Source organism: Jatropha curcas, chromosome 11 (genome assembly GCF_041381405.1).
Source record: "Jatropha curcas cultivar XTBG-Jc1 chromosome 11, XTBG_Jcur_1.0, whole genome shotgun sequence".
NCBI classification, from domain to species: domain Eukaryota; kingdom Viridiplantae; phylum Streptophyta; class Magnoliopsida; order Malpighiales; family Euphorbiaceae; genus Jatropha; species Jatropha curcas.
In genome coordinates, this window is record NC_143161.1 from 20,289,287 (window position 1) to 20,315,240 (window position 25,954).

Consider the following 25,954-nt stretch of genomic DNA (forward strand, 5'->3'; position numbering starts at 1 on the left):
TAGGCCGGCACATCGTTTCATTTGCAACATTCACAAAGCCCAGGGCAATCTCTTCCACTGTCATGTCCTTTGCAGATGCATCTTGGCTCTTCCTATATGAATTTATTTGTTTTGCAAGCTTCTTAAATTCCTCTCTGGTTGCCTCAATATCTAAAGGCTGATCTTCGTGGGGACCAAAAATGGATGGGAAATAATCAGGAATAACAAAACCAAGAATAAGATTAGCATCAGTGACTGCCAATTGTCCTCCTTTCCTATAACAAACAGGACCTGGGTGGGCACCCACTGATTCTGGTCCTACACGGAAAGCACCAAATTGGAACTTCAACTTTGATCCACCACCAGCAGCAACAGTATTTATATCAAGCTGAGGTGCTTGTATTATGGCCCCAGCAATCTGGGTTTCAATAACTTGTTCATAACTCCCAGCATACCTGCTTACATCAGTAGATGTACCTCCCATGTCAAACCCAATAAGGGGCTTTTCTGTTTCAAGCCCAAAGAGGGTCTGTGAGTAACCAACAACTCCACCTGCAGGACCTGATAAAACAGCTTTATGTCCTGAAAATCTACTTTCAGGTGCAAGTCCTCCATCTGATTGCATAAATAGAACATTCACCTTCCCCAGCCCTTCATCGAATTTAGAAATGAATCCTGACAAGTACTCTTTGATCACAGGGGTTAAGTAAGCATCCACACTAGCTGTTAGACCCCTAGGAACAGCTCGAACCATGGGACTCAAAGCTGAAGATAAGGAAACATGTCTGAAACCCAAACTCTCAGCTAATTTTTTCACAGCTATTTCATGGTGTGGGAAAGTATAAGAATGCAACAATACAACAGCCAAACAGCTAATCCCTTTATCTAAGAGACCTTTTAATAGAGGCTTCAATGCTTTCTCATCAAGTGGCTTCACAACCCTGACAAGCTCTCCAGACACTCCTTTAACAACTGATGCTGAAGAATTTTGATCAACTTCCTCTGTACCAAGAACAAGCTGGACTCTCTCATCAACCTCTATGACCTCTTCATAAAGATTTGAGGGTTTTGATACAGTGAGGTCAAAGATATTGGGGCGGGCCTGGTTACCAATCTGCAGCAGATCCTTGAAGCCATGAGTCACAAGAAGAGCAATCCTTTCGCCTTTTCGCTCCAAGAGTGCATTTGTTGCCACAGTCGTACCCATCCGTATCCATTCAATCTTATCAGTGGGAACTTTCGAATTTCGTGGAATTTTCTCTCTTGTATAATCTTCAAGAATCCTACGAATCCCTTCTACTGGAGCATCATCATAATTTGCTGGGTCAACAGACAAAAGTTTCAAAACTCGCCCATCAGGCTGGCCTGGGATTTCAGCATAAACATCAGTAAAAGTGCCTCCTCTGTCGATGCAAAATCTGAGCTTTTCCTCATTGATACTCCCCATTCTAATCTCAAGGCTCAGAAATCAAATTAGCTAGGAATCCTGAATAAGTCAAAACTGGAAGGAATTCAAAAGGTAAGAAAAAAGTATCATTCTAGTAAGCTCAAGAATCAATTGACCATAAATTGCAAGCATGCAAATATGGTTTTGTGCATGAGATCTGACTAAGCACTGTGATCAAAATATATAAACTTCGGAATTTCAAGCCTCTAAAGTGAAATTTTAAGCCGATTAATCATTAGTGTTTTTAGTGAAGCTATATTTGATTAATAGAAGGTTTTCCTAGAACAACTGGATTCTCAAAAAGAAACAAATTATGGAATTCCTGGAATCCACTCTTGACAAGTATTGGAGTCTTAAAAATTGTATGGAAATTTATATCTTTCATTGGACGAATTCCAAATTACATAGGCATACTATTATTACTCCAATACCGAATGTTATAAGATACTAACATGAGAATTCATTCACAAACGAAATGAATCCATATTTATTTTGTTAAGCTAGCAAAGCAGCCAAGTTCGGAAGCAGAAGTCACGGTTCTAATACCAATAAAACCATAAAACGATTCAATCTTGACGAAATGAAAATTTACCCAGTCAATCAATATAGAAAGAGCCAAAAGAGAAATCAGAAATGATTTTGTGAAAGTTATATGAACAAATGTAACTAAAACAAGCAGAATATCTAAAGCTTACTGTAATCACCGCAAATTTAAGAGATAAAGGAAAACAGAGAGTAACTGGTACCTGAATGAAAGAGGCAGAGTCTGACGAGAATCAACTGGAAGGCATAAACAGCCAAGATACAGTCCTCCTTTTATGAAAAATATATTCATTAGTATTTTATTACGGATAAATATTATTTTTAGTCCTTAAAGTTTGACAGAAATTCATTCCAGTGAGAGCTAATCAATATATATATATATATATATATATATATATATATATATATATATATATATTTATTTATAAAGCATTTTTTTTCCACGTATGACATATCCACTTTGATATTTTAATTTGCCATATGATATAATACTCCAATTAGACTTTTACTTAGTATGGTTTGATTCAAATTTATTTATAATTAGTGTTTCTGGTTTAATTTGGTTTGATTATTCAATATATTAATGTATTGGTTAGGTTTGCATTTATTTTGAATTAGTATTTTTGATTTGATTTGATTATTTAATGTATTATTTTGGTTTGAATTTATTTTATATTAGTGTTTTTGATTTGGTTTGATTTGATTATTTAATATATTAATGACTTTAAGTAATAATTATTGATTATTAGTTTTAAAAAAATAATAAAGTTTAATAACAAATGTTTCTGCGTATTAATGGCTTCAAATTTGTGAAGTTAAAAAACATTTCAACGCTTTATTAGTGTATTAATGTTTGATTTGTTTATCTGTGTAATTTTATTAATATTTCAGTTTAATTTTTTTTAAATGGTGTAATAATACTTTTAAATTTTAAATTGTTCACTCTCAAGAAACACTTTAACTTTCTTAAAAATACTATATATATAGGTAGTATCACTATATTCTTATGTATTTTTGACAAAAGTGTATTGATTTCTCCTTTTAAATATATTATTCGTTTTTTCTTAAAAGTTCAGAATTTATTTGCATTTCAGCTATTTCCATTAATGGGATAAGTAGTAATTACTCAAACTTTTTTTTTGTCTCCTTTTTAAAAATTTATTTAACATGTTTTTGCAGTTAAACTATCAAATACAAGTGAAAAGTATGATGTAATTGAAAATTTGAATACAAATAGAAATGATTGGAAAATAAAAGTGAGGATATCACGATTTTGCAATGTGTCTTTCAACAATAGTAGAGATTTTACAAGTACAAATAGTATTGCTGGATGAAAAGGTTAAATATAATATTTTACACTTTTATTATTTGCATAACCAATTAAAAATAATGCTATCATTTTAAATATTTATTCGTTTTTTTATATTTCTTATTATAAGGAAATTATATGCTATCACTTTATGACTTAATTCCTTTTGTCTAATGATGTAAAAACCTTTTACATAAACTATTGGTTTTAATTCAGCTGCAAATTAATCTCTTTTTCAAATATTTGTACTAACAGTTCAGTTCTTTTTTATTTTTTTAAAAAAGCCCGAAACTAAAGTTTATACAATGGAAAAAAATAAATATTGTAACTTTAAATTTTTTTAGATGAAAAATTAAGGATAATGTCACGACCCATTTCCATGGACCGGACCGGCACTAGGACCTGGGTGGGCTTAAGGCCCCCGAAGCCCGTAGTAAGCCTATATTATACAAATCTCATTTACTATTCATAACTGTGGATACAGGCCCAATAATTTATTTCAATTATGTATCACTAGTACAGTTCATCTACAACCCACTAGAATACAATTGCGGAACTCTACCTGTACATTTACCTCATCATTTATTTATCGTTTACAGTCTTCTATACTTATGTCTCAACTCCATAGGATTTTTTTCTTTCTTCTATTACCTGGAAAAGAAATAGGTAGGCAGGAGTGAGCGCCAAACTCAATGAGTAGGGTTAGATAACCCTCTCACCCCACACAATCATACAGATTGTAAAATATTTTTATTTGTTTATCAATTAAATTTATGATCATGCAGTGTCACACAAATGGCAATACAACAGCAACCACAATTATTATCACCTTCATATAATCACATCACGTGGAAATTAGTCAGTGGTACCACCTAAAACCCCAACGAGCCGTCCTCACACATGGCTCGCCCTCTCATACATGTGCACCAGGGAGCCGATCCCCCATACGGCCAACTGGTCTAATCCTCACTGACCAGTCCTCTCATTGTTTTTCCATTCTCTCTTTTCTTTTCCATACCAACAGGAGGCAACCCGGTGGTCTCCATCCAATCTAGATCATCAAGTGCTCACAACAGGAGGCCACCCTGCGGGCTACAATCAGATCTAGATTATCAGGTGCGCAACAACAAGAAGCCATCCTGTGGTTTTCCTTACAATCCATATCATCAGGTGCACACGGGGGCGCCGATCTCCCATTTTCCCGGCCGACGGTCAATATCATATCATATCATATTTAGGATCCATATCACATAGACCGTCCTCACAAACCCATGGTGGTCCACTTCATCCCAATTCCACACAAACAAGGCACAGCAGTATCACATCACAGGTAATCAAGCATTATTTAATATCAACAATTTGTGCATCACAATATAGCAATAATGCATGATAACATTTAGCCGTGAATGCATGAATGCAGGCGGATGAGGCGAATTATCTAACACTACTCACAGTTCTTTATTGTCCTTTAAAGGACTGTCTTTATAGCCACATGCTTCCAGCTTTTGTCCTCGCATTTTGGTATTCTATAAACCTTTAAAATAAACAAGAAAATTCTAAATAAGTATTTTAATTCAAAAACTTATACATTCATTTATTTATTTCGGTTACCGGTCATTTAATTCACTTGTTATATATGCATATATATCTGGGTCTTCTCATTCTAAATTTTTCTACGTAATCTACTCTCGATATAAATTTCAATTTTTATTTTTCTACCGAACTCTATTTTACTCTCTACCGAAATTTATTTTATTTTTCTACCGAAATTTCGGCGGCATCTCCCCTAAAAATTGGACTATCCACCTGTTAAGATATCAACAATTCATCAAATATTTCAAACCACACAGCCCATCCATCGGGCAATCAATCAAGTCAATTTCTCCCATCCTCCATATTTTCCATATCAACATAAATTTATAAATGTTTCTTTAATTCTATATATCATCATTCCTAACAATTTATTTATTACACGAATTTAATTTTAATTATTCAAGTAATTTTTATTAATCAATGGATCAACACTAAATTAAATTAATTTAGTAGATCTAACCAAATTAAATTCATTTAACTAATCAAAATTGCTAAATCAAATTAATTAATCAAGATTACTAAAATCGATTTAATTCACTAAAATTACAAAAATCAAATTAATCAACTAAATTATTAAAATTAAACTAACATGACTAAATTTAATTAACTACCATGAATAAAATTAAATTATTTAACGAAAATGCATTTAAATTAATTTATACCCCAAATATAATTTTTTTTTTTGTCGAATTTCTGCTAGATCGGAAATTTCCACGCGTGCCGGATCGGAGAGCAGTGGCTGTTGGTGGTCGGAGGCGCGCTGGAGCGGCGACTAGGCGGTGGCGATGGCGCGACGCTTGCTCGACCGAAGGCAGAGGGAGGTTGGGTCTGCTCGTGCCGCGCGATCTGACCCAGGAAGCTGGCGGAGGCGCTGCGACGTGGAGCGGCTGGACGTGGCGTTGGGGCTGCGTGCGGTGGCGCTCGGTGGTCGATCGCCTCTGCTGGAGCGGCTGGAACACAACGCCGACGCAGATCCAGGGAAGAAGAAAGGAAAAGGAAAGAAAGAAGAAGAAGAAGAAGAAGAAGGAGAAGAAGGGAGGGGAGGTGGACGAGGAGCGGCGCTGCTCCTTGCATGCGCGAAGAAGAAGAGAGGGAGAAAAAAAATAAAAAGAAAGGGAGTGGTTCTAGAGGTTTCAAGACCATTCCGGTTCGATTCGAACCGGTTTGGTCCAACTCAATGATTTAGCTCGAGTCTTATTTGATTTGTAGGTTTTTCACTTGGTTTTCAGATTATCCGTGTGGTTTTCGAAAAAATCGCTTTGATTCCCGAGTTTGGTTTGATTTAATTTAATTATTTAGTTAGGTTAGAAAACATTCCCTTCATTTACTCAATAATAATAAAAAATAGTAACAGTAATAATATTTGATTTTAGTTTATATACCAATTACATACATAATCATATATTTAAAATCAATTAATAATTTGTATCCTATTTTACTTCATCAACATTTTAAACATTGTCCAATCGAAAATCCTGAATAATCCGTTTTGGGCTTGGCCCAATTCAAATTTGGACTCAAAGTTAGAATTGCTCGATCGTAACAACCCATACTATCAAAAATTCAGATTTTTGATTTAATAAAAATTCCAAAGTTTTGAAAATAAAAATTCGGGGTATTTCAATCTCCCCCCCTTAAGACAATTCGTCCTCGAATTGAATCTAGTGGGAAAGAATAAGACTGGGTGCATGGGAAATTTTAAAGTTGCAAGAAATTGCTTCCAATACCAAAGAGACAGCTCAAAAGCGAAAATACATATCGAGAAAACAAAGTGAGTGGGGGTATTCTGATTGTACTTCTACCGCCAATTATTATATGTAGAATAAAATTTCGTTCAAGCTACATAGTACCACCTAGCTGAAGCTTATTTACTTTCATTTGAAAATTAATTTATTGCGCATTCTTTTACGAAAACCAATTATATAATTTACACAAGGCAAAACAATTTGACCTTCAATTTCTTTATAATAAGAATTGATTCATTTAATTTACATATGTTATGACTAAATCGTTTACTAATTAAGGTTGAGAAATTGTTATTTTAATCCAAAATTTTTTTTTTTTTTTTTTTTTAAATTCTCTTGTAATGTTCGTTGTCTATAATATCGCAGGGTTATTCGAACTCACTTTATTAGTTCTTTTTATACAAGTTCTATTCTTATAATATTTTTATGGTACACTAGCGCAATTATTTAAATAGTTCTTTTACTAAGGACATCCCTGCACTATTAGTTTTCTTACTCTATATGGATTCCCACATTTTTCTATTTAACCGACCATCCCTCCGTCTAATGCTTATTCCTTAAATTATCTTCACATTTATCATTAAAAGTTGACTTTTATAATAACCTCTAATTTCACTTATGTTGCTTATTAATTCATCCTAAGGATATTGAAGCATACTTGTTACGTATTCCTTCCAATTAGTTTCTTTATACTACGAATCATGATTTTTTTTTTTTTTTTTTTTTTTCAACTTATCCGATTACTATTGTTTCAATCTAATCTTTATTATTTTCTTAAGTCCCGATCTAACGCTTTCTTACAATTTCGACATCACACCAATTAAAAAAACATCAATAACTCAATTTCTTTCACCCAACTCTGCGTCAACTAAATAATTTATTTGTTTCCATATGAACGTTCAGTTTATACTTTATTTATGAAATAATAGCAAGGTCCTACTCCACATTTATAATACATAAGCTACTTGTTAAATTTTCCATCCAAGTTTTAAAATATAGTGTCAATTTATCTATCTCATCTTTTCTTATTTATGTCTAGCAAGGTATTTACAACTTCCTTAAATTTATCCATTTAACCTTATCATTTCTAGTTTCTCAGGTTAGCACACTGCCACCTGTTGTTATCGTCTCAACCTCAACTAATAACTGTACATTTCACTAATTTAACCTCTTGAAGTTTAATTGTTTAATCCAATAATGGGTTGTTTACATCTACAACTGTTATCATTTTCAGATAGCCCCCTAATCAATTTAAGTCAAAGCATTGTCTCATAGAAGAGTCAACTTTGAATATTCTTTTTCTTTACCGACAACCATCCTGTCAGGATTTAAATTAATTAATTTTAATATTTATCGAAGACTTCGGAGAAATTAATTGCCACATGTTTCAATTGTACTTTATTAACATGTCTTTTAACTCCAAAACATCCCTTAAAGTTGAAAAATTTTCTTATGATCTAGCAACTACCCAAACTTCAAATTTAAATATCACGACTCTATAGTTCTGATTTGTCACAAGTCATTATAGTCTAAAAGGCATAATACTAAAAATTACAGTTCTTAACGTATCTATTTTTAAATTTTTATTGATTTCTATTTCTTATTTTGAGAAAATTTCTGCCTCATCAGATTCACTTGTACTAATAGTCCACAATACTAGCTATCTCTTGTGCATTTCATCGAATGTGTGTACTAACTAAGGAGTTTTGAGTAATTTAAGAATCCTCATTTATTAATACTCCCACTATACATTGTTTCACTGATAGATTAATCGTTTATTCAAAATTCGACTAATGAGTTGACGACTACACTCTAGGTCGACCATCCTATGGGTAACTGACCATTACAGACAATTTCAAAATAATTTTCCTTTTCCACAGTTAAAAATATCGGCATGTCACTCATATATAACTTTGAAATTCTTATAATAGAAATTTGCATTTTACTTTTATTTCCTTCAAAAACCAATATCAATGGTAATATAACATATTTTCGAAAAGTTTGAAAATCAACACCCATTGTATTTTCTAAAATCTTTTTGTATTTAACACAAAAATGAATTGTCTATCTCCACGAGGACAGTCCTCAACTCATCTAGTTCCAGTCTACTGTTACATATTTCATCCCTAAATAATCCTCTTAAACCAAAAATATTCTAATCTCCATTATTACTATTCCTTTCTCTATTATTAGTCTGTCAAATAGACTGGTCCACACCTTAAATTTTTCCAAAAATTATTTTCATTAGTGATTTATTATTTATATTTATATTTATATTTATATTTATATTATTATTATTATTATCTTATCTTTATTTATTTAGTTATTTATTTTAGCATCATTTTTTTTTTTTTAATCTTTCTTTTATCCTCCATATCTTCTTAGTGTACTCAATCTCATTTAAGTCTTATCGTAAAAGAGCTTAATTATGGGTACATGAATCGTAAAACCAGCATTCTACACGAAATGGAATTCCATCCTAAGGTCATTGCTTCTTAAATGTCCTTAGTCTAATTCTTCAATCTCTACTTCAGCATGAGTTATCTTGGACCTTTATCCCTTTCCAAATGTTATTAAATCTTTATTTCATTCTATTTAGCACCTCGATCTAATTTTCGCACTTAATTCTTTAAAGTAGATTTTATATAAGTTTTCTTATAAGTAACTTAGATTAATAAATGATATTAGTCCTTTCTACAGAACTCTCTACCTAGATACATCCAATTACCTTAATTTATTAAGTTTGTTTTCCTATAGCATGCATGTTTCTTTCCATTTGAATTTTATTTATTATTTATTTTTTTTTTTTTTTTATTTTTTTTATATATATGCTCTGATTAATTCATTCCCGATTTATAATTTAAAGTTATTCATCATCTCCTACATTCCTTTTATTATAATAGATTCACGAACTTAGTCTAGCCCATTAAGTATCCTACATGTGCTAGGATCTTAATTAGATAATGTCTAATAAATTTCTTACAAACTGAACTTTCACCTTATAAATTTTTTTTTTTTACCTAACCGTAACATTTCTAGAATTTAATCTGTATCTTAATTGAAAGTTTCATTCAAATTCATATTCTATACCATTTATTATTAATTTATCAGTATCAATTTCTGTAAGCCTAATTTAGTCCTCGGGATAGACAATAAAATAAATCAAACATGTAATCCTTGTAAATCATTTAAATTCTAAAATCAAACAAATTTTGACATGCCGACAGAATAATAAAACCAGCAATTAATTGAAACTTCACAATAAAAACAAGTTCCAATACGCAAATAATCAAACATTTTTTTTTTTTTCAAATCATAGTTTAAATAAACTCACGTTCTTATTGTCTTTAAAACTCCCAATTCTTTTCTAAACAATTTCAAATAATTTTTTTTTTTTTTTGAAGCAGTGTCTCTTGTCGAATCAAGGTGTACTGGGTGATCAGGCCATTACACCAATTTTCAACTGATCTTCTGCTTCAAAATAGATGGAGGGGATTTAGCAAAACTCAAAGTATTTATTTTATAAACGTCAGTTACCCAGACCTATTTATAATTTCCTATTATTTATGTCCCTTTAGTTCTCATCCTAAGTTTCATACAGATTTCCTTCCATTCTCGTGCACGATGCGTCCACCGGCACTAAAATGGAATTCAATCCAGACTACAGCTCCTTTGTTGGTTACGGCCGATCCCAACATAGGAGTCCTATACTTCTTTTCCTATGTTCCGCAATTGATTCCTAAGGCCTAACTTATGCTCTGATACCAACTTTGTCACGACCCATTTCCATGGACCGGACCGGCACTAGGACCTGGGTGGGCTTAAGGCCCCCGAAGCCCGTAGTAAGCCTATATTATACAAATCTCATTTACTATTCATAACTGTGGATACAGGCCCAATAATTTATTTCAATTATGTATCACTAGTACAGTTCATCTACAACCCACTAGAATACAATTGCGGAACTCTACCTGTACATTTACCTCATCATTTATTTATCGTTTACAGTCTTCTATACTTATGTCTCAACTCCATAGGATTTTTTTCTTTCTTCTATTACCTGGAAAAGAAATAGGTAGGCAGGAGTGAGCGCCAAACTCAATGAGTAGGGTTAGATAACCCTCTCACCCCACACAATCATACAGATTGTAAAATATTTTTATTTGTTTATCAATTAAATTTATGATCATGCAGTGTCACACAAATGGCAATACAACAGCAACCACAATTATTATCACCTTCATATAATCACATCACGTGGAAATTAGTCAGTGGTACCACCTAAAACCCCAACGAGCCGTCCTCACACATGGCTCGCCCTCTCATACATGTGCACCAGGGAGCCGATCCCCCATACGGCCAACTGGTCTAATCCTCACTGACCAGTCCTCTCATTGTTTTTCCATTCTCTCTTTTCTTTTCCATACCAACAGGAGGCAACCCGGTGGTCTCCATCCAATCTAGATCATCAAGTGCTCACAACAGGAGGCCACCCTGCGGGCTACAATCAGATCTAGATTATCAGGTGCGCAACAACAAGAAGCCATCCTGTGGTTTTCCTTACAATCCATATCATCAGGTGCACACGGGGGCGCCGATCTCCCATTTTCCCGGCCGACGGTCAATATCATATCATATCATATTTAGGATCCATATCACATAGACCGTCCTCACAAACCCATGGTGGTCCACTTCATCCCAATTCCACACAAACAAGGCACAGCAGTATCACATCACAGGTAATCAAGCATTATTTAATATCAACAATTTGTGCATCACAATATAGCAATAATGCATGATAACATTTAGCCGTGAATGTATGAATGCAGGCGGATGAGGCGAATTATCTAACACTACTCACAGTTCTTTATTGTCCTTTAAAGGACTGTCTTTATAGCCACATGCTTCCAGCTTTTGTCCTCGCATTTTGGTATTCTATAAACCTTTAAAATAAACAAGAAAATTCTAAATAAGTATTTTAATTCAAAAACTTATACATTCATTTATTTATTTCGGTTACCGGTCATTTAATTCACTTGTTATATATGCATATATATCTGGGTCTTCTCATTCTAAATTTTTCTACGTAATCTACTCTCGATATAAATTTCAATTTTTATTTTTCTACCGAACTCTATTTTACTCTCTACCGAAATTTATTTTATTTTTCTACCGAAATTTCGGCGGCATCTCCCCTAAAAATTGGACTATCCACCTGTTAAGATATCAACAATTCATCAAATATTTCAAACCACACAGCCCATCCATCGGGCAATCAATCAAGTCAATTTCTCCCATCCTCCATATTTTCCATATCAACATAAATTTATAAATGTTTCTTTAATTCTATATATCATCATTCCTAACAATTTATTTATTACACGAATTTAATTTTAATTATTCAAGTAATTTTTATTAATCAATGGATCAACACTAAATTAAATTAATTTAGTAGATCTAACCAAATTAAATTCATTTAACTAATCAAAATTGCTAAATCAAATTAATTAATCAAGATTACTAAAATCGATTTAATTCACTAAAATTACAAAAATCAAATTAATCAACTAAATTATTAAAATTAAACTAACATGACTAAATTTAATTAACTACCATGAATAAAATTAAATTATTTAACGAAAATGCATTTAAATTAATTTATACCCCAAATATAATTTTTTTTTTTGTCGAATTTCTGCTAGATCGGAAATTTCCACGCGTGCCGGATCGGAGAGCAGTGGCTGTTGGTGGTCGGAGGCGCGCTGGAGCGGCGACTAGGCGGTGGCGATGGCGCGACGCTTGCTCGACCGAAGGCAGAGGGAGGTTGGGTCTGCTCGTGCCGCGCGATCTGACCCAGGAAGCTGGCGGAGGCGCTGCGACGTGGAGCGGCTGGACGTGGCGTTGGGGCTGCGTGCGGTGGCGCTCGGTGGTCGATCGCCTCTGCTGGAGCGGCTGGAACACAACGCCGACGCAGATCCAGGGAAGAAGAAAGGAAAAGGAAAGAAAGAAGAAGAAGAAGAAGAAGAAGGAGAAGAAGGGAGGGGAGGTGGACGAGGAGCGGCGCTGCTCCTTGCATGCGCGAAGAAGAAGAGAGGGAGAAAAAAAAATAAAAAGAAAGGGAGTGGTTCTAGAGGTTTCAAGACCATTCCGGTTCGATTCGAACCGGTTTGGTCCAACTCAATGATTTAGCTCGAGTCTTATTTGATTTGTAGGTTTTTCACTTGGTTTTCAGATTATCCGTGTGGTTTTCGAAAAAATCGCTTTGATTCCCGAGTTTGGTTTGATTTAATTTAATTATTTAGTTAGGTTAGAAAACATTCCCTTCATTTACTCAATAATAATAAAAAATAGTAACAGTAATAATATTTGATTTTAGTTTATATACCAATTACATACATAATCATATATTTAAAATCAATTAATAATTTGTATCCTATTTTACTTCATCAACATTTTAAACATTGTCCAATCGAAAATCCTGAATAATCCGTTTTGGGCTTGGCCCAATTCAAATTTGGACTCAAAGTTAGAATTGCTCGATCGTAACAACCCATACTATCAAAAATTCAGATTTTTGATTTAATAAAAATTCCAAAGTTTTGAAAATAAAAATTCGGGGTATTTCAGATAAACAGACGGTTAGATTTGCAAGAACTTTATATTTTTTACTTTTAACATTTAAATATTTTTAAATTTTAAACCCGCATATTGAGGGGTAAATATAAGAATTAATCTTGAATTTAGTATTAAAAGCTTTCGATATACAATTAATTTTTAAAAAGATTAATTGGAATTGGAATTTAATTTCGACAAAACTTATAAAAAAAAAAAACCATGGCTTTAAAAAACTCGTACAAAGCACAGGCCTAATGCTAGTTTATTTATAAAGCAAGCATTTTGTTCCTAAAAATTTGACATGTGGCATATCCACTTGGCATTTTAATTTGACCTGTAGCATATTCCTCCAATTAGGCTTCCACTTGGTATGGTTTGATTTGATTATTTAATATATTAATGTATTGGCTTGGTTTTGTTTGGTTTTGGATTTATTTTGAATTAGTGGTTTTGATTTGGTTTGATTTGATTATTCAATGTATTAATATATTGATTTAGTTTGGAATTATTTTGAGTTAGTGTTTTTAATTTAGTTTGATTTGATTATTTAATGTATTAATGTATTGGTTTGATTTGGATTTATTTTGAATTTGTGTTTTTAGTTTGGTTTGATTTGGTTACTTAATGTATTAAATTAGTGGCTTTAAGTAATTATTATTAATTATTAGTTTTTAAAAAATGATAAAGTTTAATAGCAATGAATTATTTAATTAATGTATTAATGTATTTCTTTGTAACAAATGTTTCCTCTAACAACCGTTAATATATCTTTAACATTTTCATTTTTTTTAAATGGTGCAGTAATGCACTTTTTTTAAATTTTAAATTATTTGCCCTCAAAAAACGCTTTAACTTTTTCAAAAATACTATATATAAATTGTATTGGTCTCTGCTTTTAAATGGTGTACTATATATTATTTACCCTCAAATTTTGAGCGTCTAAAATGGTACTATTCTTTTGGGACAAAAAAAAAAAAAAAAAAAAAAAAGAGAATTCAACTGTAATTTTGGGTTGAAAAAAGTATAATATATAATGAGAATGGTTGTGGACTCAAAGATTTGATATTGAATATTTCTGTATATTAAAATTATGAATTCTATTTGTGATCTTTGTAAATTTAATTCAATTGCTAAATTTCAGACTCTAGCAATAAAGAATTTTGTATATGTTCCAACCATCAACATAAGTGAATGGAGGTGAAAGATTGATATGATAATGTTGGAGGCGGAATACATCATTTGTCCCCTAAATTTGTGCAAAAAGGTTTTGTGACCCTTTATACTTTAGAAATGACATCGTGGTTTTCTAAATTTATTTTTTTTTGTAACAATTGCATGCCTAACCAGAGTGATAAACAAGTTGTGTGCAACATGCGCGGATGATGTGGAAAATTAGCATTCCAAGTGGCAAATAATTTTGCCACGTTGGATTTCATGCCGGAAAAAGAGAAGCCTTCTTTTATTTTTTTTTTCTTTTGTTCATGCTTTTAATTTGAAACGTTGATATAATTAATTATTAATTAATAATTTTGAAACGTTGGATCTTAGTTACTAGTCTCCCTTCAATAACACATGAATCTTCCCAGCCACAACAGTAAAATGCCATGAACAACCAAAAATTGCTCCTCATTCTGTTCTTTTCCATCCTAAAATCCAAACTCAGTCGATTCTCATTCTTGATGGAATCGCTGCTACTGCCATTAAGCTAAGCTAAAATAAGCTAAGCTAAGCTAAGCTAAGCTAAGCTAAAGAAACAGAGAGGTACTATGAGTTTTAGGAAGTTAAGCTAAAATGCACTAAAAATAATGTCGTTAGTAACTGACACAGTAAAGGGATCTACGGATATTAGCATCCAAAACTTCATTTCTAAGGTTCTCTTCTCCTTCTCCTTAATTCTTGAACTGATCCAAATTTCAGCATTCAAGTTTACAACAGCCTCACACATGGGAATTTAAAAAAAAAAAAAAAAAAAAAAAAGAAAAAGAAAAAGCAAAGACCAGGTCATCTCCAAGATACTAGACGCGTCCACCAAAAGTATTGGTAGATGGTTTTCATGCTTTGTTCAGTTTTATTTTTGTTGTTTAGTTGAGGTTCAATTTGTGTTAATCATATTCCTTAGTTGTAGGAATTTGAACTTCCATGTTTTCGTGTTTCCCTGTTTAAAGGAGGTAGTTATTCCTCTAGCAGTATATTTAAACTCGAAAATTCAATAATAAAAATATGCAAAAAAAATTTACAAAGTCTTTGAGTGCTTCAGCTCAAGAGATCCAACTTCTCTCTAACAAATCTGATTTCGTTACGATCAAAGGTCGCAGAAAGAAAAAAACCCACTCCACCTTCCCAATCTTTCCTCACTCATTATAATATTCTAACTCACTGACCCATTACCGATCCATATCAAGGGACCATAACACTGATATGTACTCAGATACTAATATATAAAATTTCTATATAAAAAGAATATAAATATACTTGGTAGTATTTTTTACAAAACATTTCACTTAAATAACAAAAAATAATAATAAAATTGCATATTCATATATTTGGGTGATTATGTTGAACAACTAACTAGAATTCATTAAAAGAATTTTTATGAAGATAAAGCAAAAAAAGAGAGGTGAATTCCAACTTGTAACCGGTCGACAACAAGTTAAAAAAATAATATTTAATTTGCAAAATATATATACATTTTTCACGAAAAACCTTTAACCTAATGTATAAATTCACCCCATGTTTCATCAAAATATATGGTATCTTAAACTTTACTGAGAGCATATTATGTCATTTGAAGTCACAAATTTGGTAATATTATACACCTCTGTACACTATAGTTTCTAATTTCATTTCCAATCCGTTTTAACGTACCTACCTTTATTACCCTTCAATATAGCAACAGAATGTTTGATCTCTACAATATTCGTTTCTAATCGTTTCTAAAAATCATTCAAAGATGTTAAAGTCCTTTTCTGTTTCTAATCTATTTCTTAGCCATTCCTATTAGAAACGAACAGTATTTATTGCTAATCCGTGATTTTTTTTGTAGTGCTAGTAATAACAATTCTTTTTTATATTTTTGACTTTTATGTGTAAAGTATTTATTTGATGTGTGGTTAACACAATTTTTGAAATAATAATTTTTATATTTTTCAACTATCTAATAAATACTTTTGTATTCTAATATAACAACTTAGAATGTCTAATGGAATAATTTTTTTGCAAGTTAAAGTATCTAATAGGTGCAATTTTATAAGTTAAAAGTGTTCAATTTGTTAAAAAGAAGTTAAGGGTGCGCAAAATTGTTTATTTATGAACTTGGCTAAAAAAATTTTAGCCCTTCATACTTTACAAAAGACCTATCATGTACCTAAAGTTAAAGTTTTTGGTAACGCTGCACATTTTTCACACTAACAACAATAATTCTTCAGATTTTTGCTTTTATATCTAAAATTCAGAATTGAAATGTAATTATACAACTTTTGCAAAATAGTCTTCATATTTTTCAACTATCTTATTAGTATTTAGTTGATCTAATTTTACAAATTAAATAATTCAATTAGTCAAATTACAGTATATAACAGATATGATTTTGTAGATTGAAGTTTTTTTTTTTTCAAAACATAGGCATAAATTTGTGCAATTGTTTTCCAAAAATAACTTTTTAAAAAAGATGACAATATTAAAGATTAGTTGAAAATTAATATTTTTTAATTTATAAAACTACAACAATATTTAGAATTGTAAAAGTAACTACCATAGATAAATTGATTAATAAATTTATTTATAAAACTATAATAAATTTTTTAATGTCCAAAAACGTTTCTTACTTTAAAAAGAAAAAATTTATTTTCCTTTAAAGTTATTTTAATCCATTGATTGATCCAAACATAAAAAGTCTAAAAAACTAGTCGTATGCACGTACGATATGCGAGTAAATATTTATAAATAACTGATATGAATTAAATTTGATTGAAAATATAATAAATTAACATGATGAAAAATATAATATTTGTTATCCACTTTTTTTTATTCTTTGATTATGATAACAAAAACTACTAATCCGATTTTTTCTATAAATTTAAAAATGATAAAATAATTCTAAACTAATAAATTAAAAACAATAAACTCACTTTCTTAACTAAATCAAAAATAATAAACACAATTAAAATAATTATTCAAACCATAAAATTACCTGAATGGAAAAAGAAAGAAACTTAGGAATCATTAACCATAAATGTCTTTTGCTCAAGGTATAAATTTTTATCACTATCTAAAAATATATTGAGTATAAAAGACAATAATTTGTGTGATAAATTTAGAAGATGCAGTACTAATATATATAGTACTCAAAAGGAAATTAAGATTTTTTAAAAAATTAGAGGATAAATAAATTATAAAATAATAAAATGTTATATTAATTTATAGCCTTATTAAATTCACAACACTTAACTCAGACAAACTTGTCAGTGACAATTCAATCTCACCTCCATTATTATTAGACAATTTCTTATGGATTTTAACATAGGTCTATTCGACAATATTAACCGATTTAATAGTGATTAGCTGTTGTAGTAGCTACTAGTTATTAATTATTAATTTTTATTTATATAATGGTTTAAATTAGAAATATTCAGTAAAAATAATTATTTAATTTAAAATAATAAAAAATTAATTTCTTAATTAACTGAATTCGAAGAAAAAAACAATAAATATGGTTATCAAAAAAATTTTAATTAAAAATTAAATGCTAAACGTTATAAGCTAAACCTTAAAGTGTTTAACGTTTCATAAAAAAACTTACTCAAACTCTAAAAGTTATTATAAAATATATGTTAACAAACGCTTCAATTAGTAAACATAAAATTTTAACTTCTTCAAAATGATAAAAATTAACTCAAATGCTATTTGGAAACAGGGCCATAATAATTAAAGAATCAAGCACACTAAAGACAGAAATCTGCTGGAATCCAGGCACTGGCCTCTAGGCAAGAAGGGCCAACCTGAAAGCGAGGCAAGCTGGGAACGAGCTGAAACTTACGATTCGAAGACCAAGTCAGAGACTACTGGACGTCTCGCAGAGCGACTCTCGACGAGGACGTTGAGACTTAAAAAAAATGTTTTTTGGAAAGAGTGCCCTAACTAGGAGAGGCACAAAAATTGAAACAAAATAAATAAAACACATAAATAAATGCATTTCAACTTTACCTTTTTTTAGCTCTTACTCTCTCTTTGCATGTGGACTATCACCTCCTCTACCAAACCATTGTAACCACGTGCAATTTCTTCTCAAGCGTAGGTCCCGTGCTTCTTAAATTACATATAATATAATATTTTCTCTGTTCCACTTTAATAGCACATATTTTATTTTATTTCACTTTAAATGCTTATTTAGGATTTTGAGAATGTACTAATTTATTTTTTTTCAATTTTATCTAAATTTATTAGGTGTTTTGTAGGAAAATTAGATGGGGAGCTTTTAATTTTAAGAAAATAATTTAGATATTCTACCATATATTTTTTAAAAATCAATTTAGTTCAATTATTTTTTTAATCTTTATGAGAAGATCAAATGTTGCTATTAAAGTTGAACGAAAGGACTACTAGATAACTTTCTTTATTTCTCTTTAGTACATGTAGTTTTACCCAGCATGATATTTATTTAATACCGAAAAAATTTTTATTGAAAATTTTATTTATAACAATTTATTTAACATAAATAAATTTGAATAACGAAATTTAACATAAATTTATACTTATTGTGTTTGACTTGTATCACAATTTACAATTATAAAAAAATAACTAAAATTGTAAATTTTAATTTCATTAAACTAAGTATACTTGTGTCAAAAGCTATAATAATGAAATAATATGAAAATTCAATTTCAAAGATTTTTTATTTAAAAATTTAATTGTAAATTCTAACCAATGAAATTTAGCAAAAAATAATTTTATTATTGCTAAATCAGATCCGTAAACCAGTTTGAAATCTTTAAACCAAGTGAAAATAAGAATAAATTTTGATTTGGACCAAATCTGGTTTGAATTGAATTGGAATGACCCAGAAAGCCCTAGAAGCTTTCCTTTTCTTTTTCTTTTCTTTTCTTTCTTTTCTTCCTCTCTTTCGTCATCCCAGCGGCGCTCAGCCTTTCTCTCTCTCTCTCTCTCTCTCTCTCTCTCTCTCTCTCTCTCTATTTTTGGTCGCCATAGTGAGCCGATGCCACCCTTTGCCATCGCGCCACCACTCCTCGCCATCGCACCTCAGTTCTTCTCTCTCTTTTTTTTTTTTTTTTTTTTTTTTTTTCTGTTTTCAGTAACGCAGCAGAGGTGAGCTGCAATCTCAGCCTTTGATCGTTGTTCGATGTAGCATCTCCCCTTCCTCGTGATTCAGGCAAGCGCTATGGCTCCTTCCTCTTGGATCAACAAAAGCGTTAGAGACAGCTTCGTCTCGGTCCTCTTGCTAGCACTTTTTTTCTATTTTTTGGTGACTTTTGCATGATCAAGTGACTCTAGTGGCTCTAAGCTTTCTCTCTCTTCGTGTCGGTGAACACAGCCGCCACACTTGTCGGCTCCAACCAAGCCACTCTGACAGTGCTATATTTTAGGTATTTTCTCAATATAGTTTATAAATATTGATTATAATTAAAAGATTTTAAAAATTAAAATAATTATTAGTGAATATTAATTTGATTAGATAGCTTTAATAAATTAAAGCAAATTTTAATTGTTGCTAAATAAATTTAATTAAAGAATTTTGATGATAATATTGGTGAAAAATATCCATAAGGTAGATTAGACTAGATCTATGTTATATGATAAATGTTATTTTTATAGTATTTTTAATATAGTTTTTATTAGGATTTTTTTGTATTTTTAATTACTGTAATTAGTTTTTATTTAGTTTTATTTATATTTTTGTGTAAAGCTTTCTTGAATCATAATCCACTTGATCTTAAAGAAATTTGCAGGGTTTTGGCACAGAAAAGAGCATTATAAAGTAAAACACTCAGGTTCTAGCACACCCAGCCCGTGCACCTTAGCACGCCCGTGCTAAGCTTAAGAGAAATCAAGTGGAGAGTCAGACTCTAGCATGGCTAGCCCGTGCTATCTGGCACGCCCGTGCCCAAAAGAACCTCAGGGCGTGTTTGCCTAGCACGCCCGTGATACAATCTATCTTGGAAAGACAGAGCCTAGCATGCCCTGCCTGTGCTAGAGCGCACGCCCGTGCCATAAAGACTCCTCTGAGCGTGTTGCAGAGCACGGCCCATGCTAAATCATTCATAGATCCAGACTCTAGCACGCCCAAGCCGTGTTAGATGGCACGCCCGTGCTACTAAGGCAGAGCTGTCTTGAACTAAAAATGCAAGCCAAACTTTTTTCTCACATGGACCTGCCTCACATATTTTCCTAAACGTGCAAAACAAGGTCTAAACCTATTTAGGAAGAGAGAAGAGTCTTAACTAAGAAAAAATCCAAAGCCTAAACAGTCATAATCTCCTAAGAAGATTTCGTACTTAATAAGGATTCTATTTCCTAAACGGAGTCAGAGTTTTTTCCTGGAGGTCTATATAAAGAAGGGAGCTATTCATTGTAAAGGTATCTTGAGTTCTAGTATTTTTTTTACATAGTTCTCTCTCTCTCAAAGATTTCAAGCATCCAAGATTTGTGCCAAGATTCAAGGAAGTCGTCCACGTAACTGTTGTCTAGTTTTTATTTTTAAACTCTTAATCTTGTCTTTCTTTTCATTATTCTTTATTGATTATGAAGTTTTATTCAAGTATTATTGAGTTTTATTTAATTACTATGTCGAACTAAAACCCTCATACTAGGGATTTGATGTAGCTTAATTTGATTCCAATTTATAATATTAGATTTTCTTTTCCTTGTTCATGATATAATTTATTATTGAACTTAATGCTTCCAGGCAGAGTTTCTCCCCTGGATTGATTTATTTCATTAATCACTATCGGGAGAAGAGTTTTTGATATGAAAAAGGTAATAAATTACATGAGAAGAATAACTTGATGCGAAAGCTATATGGTTTGACTCATGGGAGGTTTTCATAAGTTAATGACCTTAAGTTATGAATTCACAAAACAAACCATAAAACTTAATGATTTAATTCATGTTTGAATTGCGCTATTGGAAGATAGGTAATTAGACTGGATTAGAATAGTTAACAATACATCGAGAGAGCTTGTTAGTGATTTTAGGGTTGTTTCCTCAACTTGAACAATTAAAATTAATTAACAAACTAATAAAATAAATTGGATAGAATTAAGTGAAATCAAAATCCCTAGTAGTTTTAAATCCTTGATTTCTTTCCTTCAAAAATTGCTGTTTGATTTCTTTTGTTCTCTTTTATTTGTTTTAATTTCTTAAAGATAATTCCCCTTTTTTCCGTTTAAATAATAATAGGTTAACATAATTTTGGTACTTGATATACAATCCCTGTGGATACAATACTCTTTCATTCTATATTACTTGTTGCGATTTCGTACACTTGCGAAAATCTCTGTTAAGTTTTTGGCGCCGTTGCCGGGGATTGGCATTATCAATATCAATACTAATTACCCTATTGTTAATTTAGACACTCTTTTGTTTTATTTAATTTTTCTTTTAAGAATTATTTCAGGTGTTTATGCAAAGAAGATCAAGTAGAACTGAACCCCTAGTCTTTGATCCAGAAATTGAAAGAACTTGTCGCAGGAACAACGTCGTAAGAAGAACACGTGAAAGCAAACCCGAACAACAAGCAGACATGGTCAACGAAAATGAAATAGAAGACAGACCTCCACCTCAACATCCGATCCGCTCCTTGCGGGACTATACAACACCTAATCTTAATAGGACAACCTCAAGTATTACAAGACCTAGGGTGGAAGCTAACAATTTTGAAATTAAACCCGCAATTATCCAAATGCTTTCCACCTCAATTCAATATGGAGGTTTACCAAGTGAAGACCAAGTGAAGACCCTAATGCTCATATCACAAATTTCCTAGAAATTTGCGATACTTTCAAACAGAACGGTGTTTCCGAAGATACTATAAAACTGAGACTTTTCCCATTCACTCTTAGGGACAAAGCACGATCTTGGTTACAATCATGTCCCGCTGGAAGTTTTACAACATGGGAATAATTAGCCCAAAAGTTCTTAGCAAAATTCTTTCCATCTTCTAAAACCACAAAACTTCGCAATCAGATAATGACATTTGCTCACCATGATCAAGAAAGCTTATACAAAGCGTGGGAAAGATTCAAGGACTTGTTGAGAAAGTGCCCACATCATAGTTTGCCTAAATGGTTGCAAGTACAAACTTTCTATAATGCATTATCTCCTAACATTAAAATCACTCTAGATGCAGCTGCAGGTGGATCTTTTGAGAGAAAAGGGATTGATGAGGCATACGACTTGATAGAAGAGATGGCAAGCAACAGCCACTATCAAAACAACTCAGAAAGGAAGAAGACTATAGGAGTCTTGAAATAGATGCCATTACAACACTCAATGCCAAGGTAGATAATATGGTAAGAAAATTGGATCTATTAACTACTAATCCTGTCAATTCTATTGTGTAAGTTTGTGACAGATGTAATGGGCAACATGGGATTGGAGAATGCATGATAGAGTCCTTGAATCCGCAAACCTTGGAACAAGTAAACTATGTGATGAATCAAGGAAGGAAGAATTACCCATACTCCAATTCCTATGATAACAGATTGAGGAACCATCCTAATTTGTCATACGTGTAACACCCACCGCCCAGTCCCGAGAGACCCAACAGCGGATGCCACATTCGGTACCGAAGACACCGTCTTAACTTAACATATAAATCATAAATTCAGATGATGAATTAGAAGTAATTGAGTATTCACAAGTTTAGCGAGTAATAATTTTTTTTTTTTTAATAGATTGAGAAAAATCCTACATAAAAACTACAAGAGTTTCCTTTTAAAAACTGAACTCGCCAAACATGTGAATACAAAACACTCCCAATTAAACTCCAAACTCTCCCAACATCTCCAAATAATCATCATAACGCAACAATACTTCTATACCTTCATAACTATAGAAACGCTCAATAGCATTTTAATGATCATCAATTAAATGCATTCATTAGATATATCACGTCTTAATGAACTAATCATACCAACTATTTTAAAATAATTTATATTCAATCATTTAATAAATCTTATTCTTATCTCCAAATATATACACCAACATAATTGATAAATACATGCTTCAGTTATAATGTAAATAACAAAATCTCCAAAAATGTAATAATTATACATGCCATAATTCTTAATTACATAAATCTCAATCTACTACTACCAAATTAGTCACTTCTGCTTTGATACTACTCTTCTAATCTTCAAGTAGCAACCATGATCTTCAACCTACGCGTGACAAAAATCGACGCGCTGAGTATAAAACTCAGTGGTGCTCATAATTCACATACTTACTGAAGTTGCGATGACAACTTACTTAAAACACAAATTTCATAAAATCATTTACAATCATAGAATCATTAAATTTCAACATACATTTACATTTATAGCAAAGAAATATCAAATAAACTTATAAATTAATAACATAACTAATTTAATTCTTTATACTATAAATCCTTTACTTAGACATTTAATCACCATAAATACTTTAATTCTTTACTTAGAATATCAAATAAACTTATAATTAATAACATAAATAATTTAATTCTTTCAAATCATAAATTCATTACTTGAACATTTATTATACTAATACATACACTATTTATTTATAAAATCATGTACCAAAATATCATGCTTTAAAAATTCATTTGATAACATAATCATTAATTTCCAAAGTAAGGTTTACTAAAATAATATGATCTCATTCATTTAATTGCCTTACAAATATTTTCCAAGGGGCTCGCATACACTTAGGAGAAAGAGAAGCAGATAGGTTTTCATAACTTATTCATAATGGCCTTAGGTCGCCAACCTCTTCATAACATATAGAGCGCGTCCGCCCTAACATAAGACACCCACGTGCTTATCATATGATAATAGCTTCTTATCATAGTGGCATCAAATGCCGAGCATGCTCATCATACATAATAAAATCAAATCACGCATCAAATTCACACAAGTATATTAGAGCCCAAAACCCTTGTTTTAATTCTTAATTCATAACACTTCTCATAAAACTTGTCTTATTCTTTAATCTTCTTAAATTCATAATGTAAGCTTACTTTAGAACGTCAGGAACTCATGAAAAATTCATACTTAAACATAATTACTTAACATAGAAAATTTCTTATCATAGGAAATCATATATGTAAGCTTACTTTAGAACTAAGTGACTCATGAAAACTTCATACTTAAACATAATTACTTAATATAGGAAATTTCTCATAAATTCCTTTTCTTTTAAAACTTTCTTAAAGTCATAATGAAATTTATCATATAAAATCATACTTTCCTTATTCACAATTCAAAGCACATACACCTTAAATACCCATTTCAACTCTCATCATGCATTACCTAAACCAATGCTACACTTTTTCAATTTATATCCATTTAAACATATCTACAACAACACTTTTCAAACTTATGTCTTCTTTTTGTCAACTAAATCCTAAAACATACAAATAATCAAGAGAAACTTCCTCACACCTGATTCATACATACTTTTATCCAAATAAACCTATGATTCAAGATATAGAAAATTTCCAGCATGAAGATAAACTTGGCCTTTGCTGTGTTATTAAGACATAACTTGAGTTCTAGGGCTCCAAATTGACTGAATTAGATTCATTGGAAAGCTAAGATAAACTACTACAAATATTATGAACGGACCACAGCCCAGATCAATCTATAAGGTAGCAAACAAAAGATAGGAACACAGACCAACAGTCCATACTTGATTCAGTAGAACCAAGTCCAATGTTTATTGAATTCTTCCTTAACCAAACACTCAAATTGAACCAATCCAAAACCAAAGAAGTCTCAAGACACAGGGCAACAACTCTCATGAAGAACTCAGAACATAATCTTGTCATTATAGTGATCAAAATGGGCACTCAACTCATGATGCATGTGGCCCGTCATAACAGAGTCAGTTTGGATTTTTCAGCCATAAGTTGAGCTATATATATCCAAATTGGACACGAGAGGATGGGTTGGAAAGCTAAGAAGTAGACCTACAACTTTCATGAAGGACTTAGACATCAATGGAAAATAAAAAGGATCGAAAAATAGTCCTTAATCACACTCAATAACACTCTTTCCCAATTTCAGCTTACTTAAATCAAATACAAGGTAGAGATTTCTACCACATACTAAATACTCATCAAATATAATCTTAAGAGCATAAACCAACAAAGAATAACAAGAAAACTTAAGGCCTTATTCATCAATAGGTTCTGCCACTCTTGGAAAATGAAGAAGAAAATGTTTTGCTCATCAATTCACTATATAGGCATGTTTAGAAATCTCCCAAGAACACATTTCTACCACCAAAGTTCAATAATCAACTCATTTCATATAAAATTTCCAATTTTCACAAATTAGTATAAATTTCACAAAATCGAAAATTTAAACAAGGTAAGAGTTTTTTTGAACACTTACCTCAAAATCAAGCTTGAAACACCCAAAAATCATCAAATCAAACTTTAGTCTTGAGTTTCTCCAACTTAGATAGTTCACCTAGTACTAAAAAAAGAAAATCCTCAAATAAACTCAAAAC

The 25,954-nt window shown here is 31.5% G+C and overlaps 1 protein-coding gene, 2 long non-coding RNA genes and 1 other non-coding gene across 4 annotated transcripts in view; all 4 read right to left on the reverse strand.

Moving 5' to 3' along the window:
- Positions 1-2,310, reverse strand: part of LOC105642434 (5-oxoprolinase 1) — a 2,628-nt gene extending 318 nt beyond the window's left edge. Inside the window, exons 1-2 of the mRNA XM_089715920.1 lie at positions 2,173-2,310; positions 6-1,480 (exon numbers count right to left, since the gene is read on the reverse strand). Coding sequence (XP_089572046.1) covers positions 6-1,426 — 1,421 coding nt within the window. The 5' untranslated portion in view covers positions 1,427-1,480; positions 2,173-2,310. The remainder of the gene's footprint in view (positions 1-5; positions 1,481-2,172) is intronic.
- A 1,333-nt stretch (positions 2,311-3,643) lies between these two features.
- On the reverse strand, positions 3,644-5,934 carry LOC149492704 (uncharacterized). Its single transcript, XR_016318939.1, has 3 exons — positions 5,534-5,934; positions 4,731-4,812; positions 3,644-3,929 (listed from the first exon to the last, which is right to left on the reverse strand). It is a non-coding gene; the product is annotated as an uncharacterized LOC149492704 (long non-coding RNA).
- Positions 5,935-10,130: 4,196 nt separating this feature from the next.
- LOC149492705 (uncharacterized) lies at positions 10,131-12,681 on the reverse strand. Its single transcript, XR_016318927.1, has 3 exons — positions 12,281-12,681; positions 11,478-11,559; positions 10,131-10,676 (listed from the first exon to the last, which is right to left on the reverse strand). It is a non-coding gene; the product is annotated as an uncharacterized LOC149492705 (long non-coding RNA).
- A 9,733-nt stretch (positions 12,682-22,414) lies between these two features.
- On the reverse strand, positions 22,415-22,521 carry LOC149492706 (small nucleolar RNA R71). The gene has a single exon (XR_016319035.1). It is a non-coding gene; the product is annotated as a small nucleolar RNA R71 (small nucleolar RNA).
- Between the last annotated feature and the right edge of the window lie 3,433 nt (positions 22,522-25,954).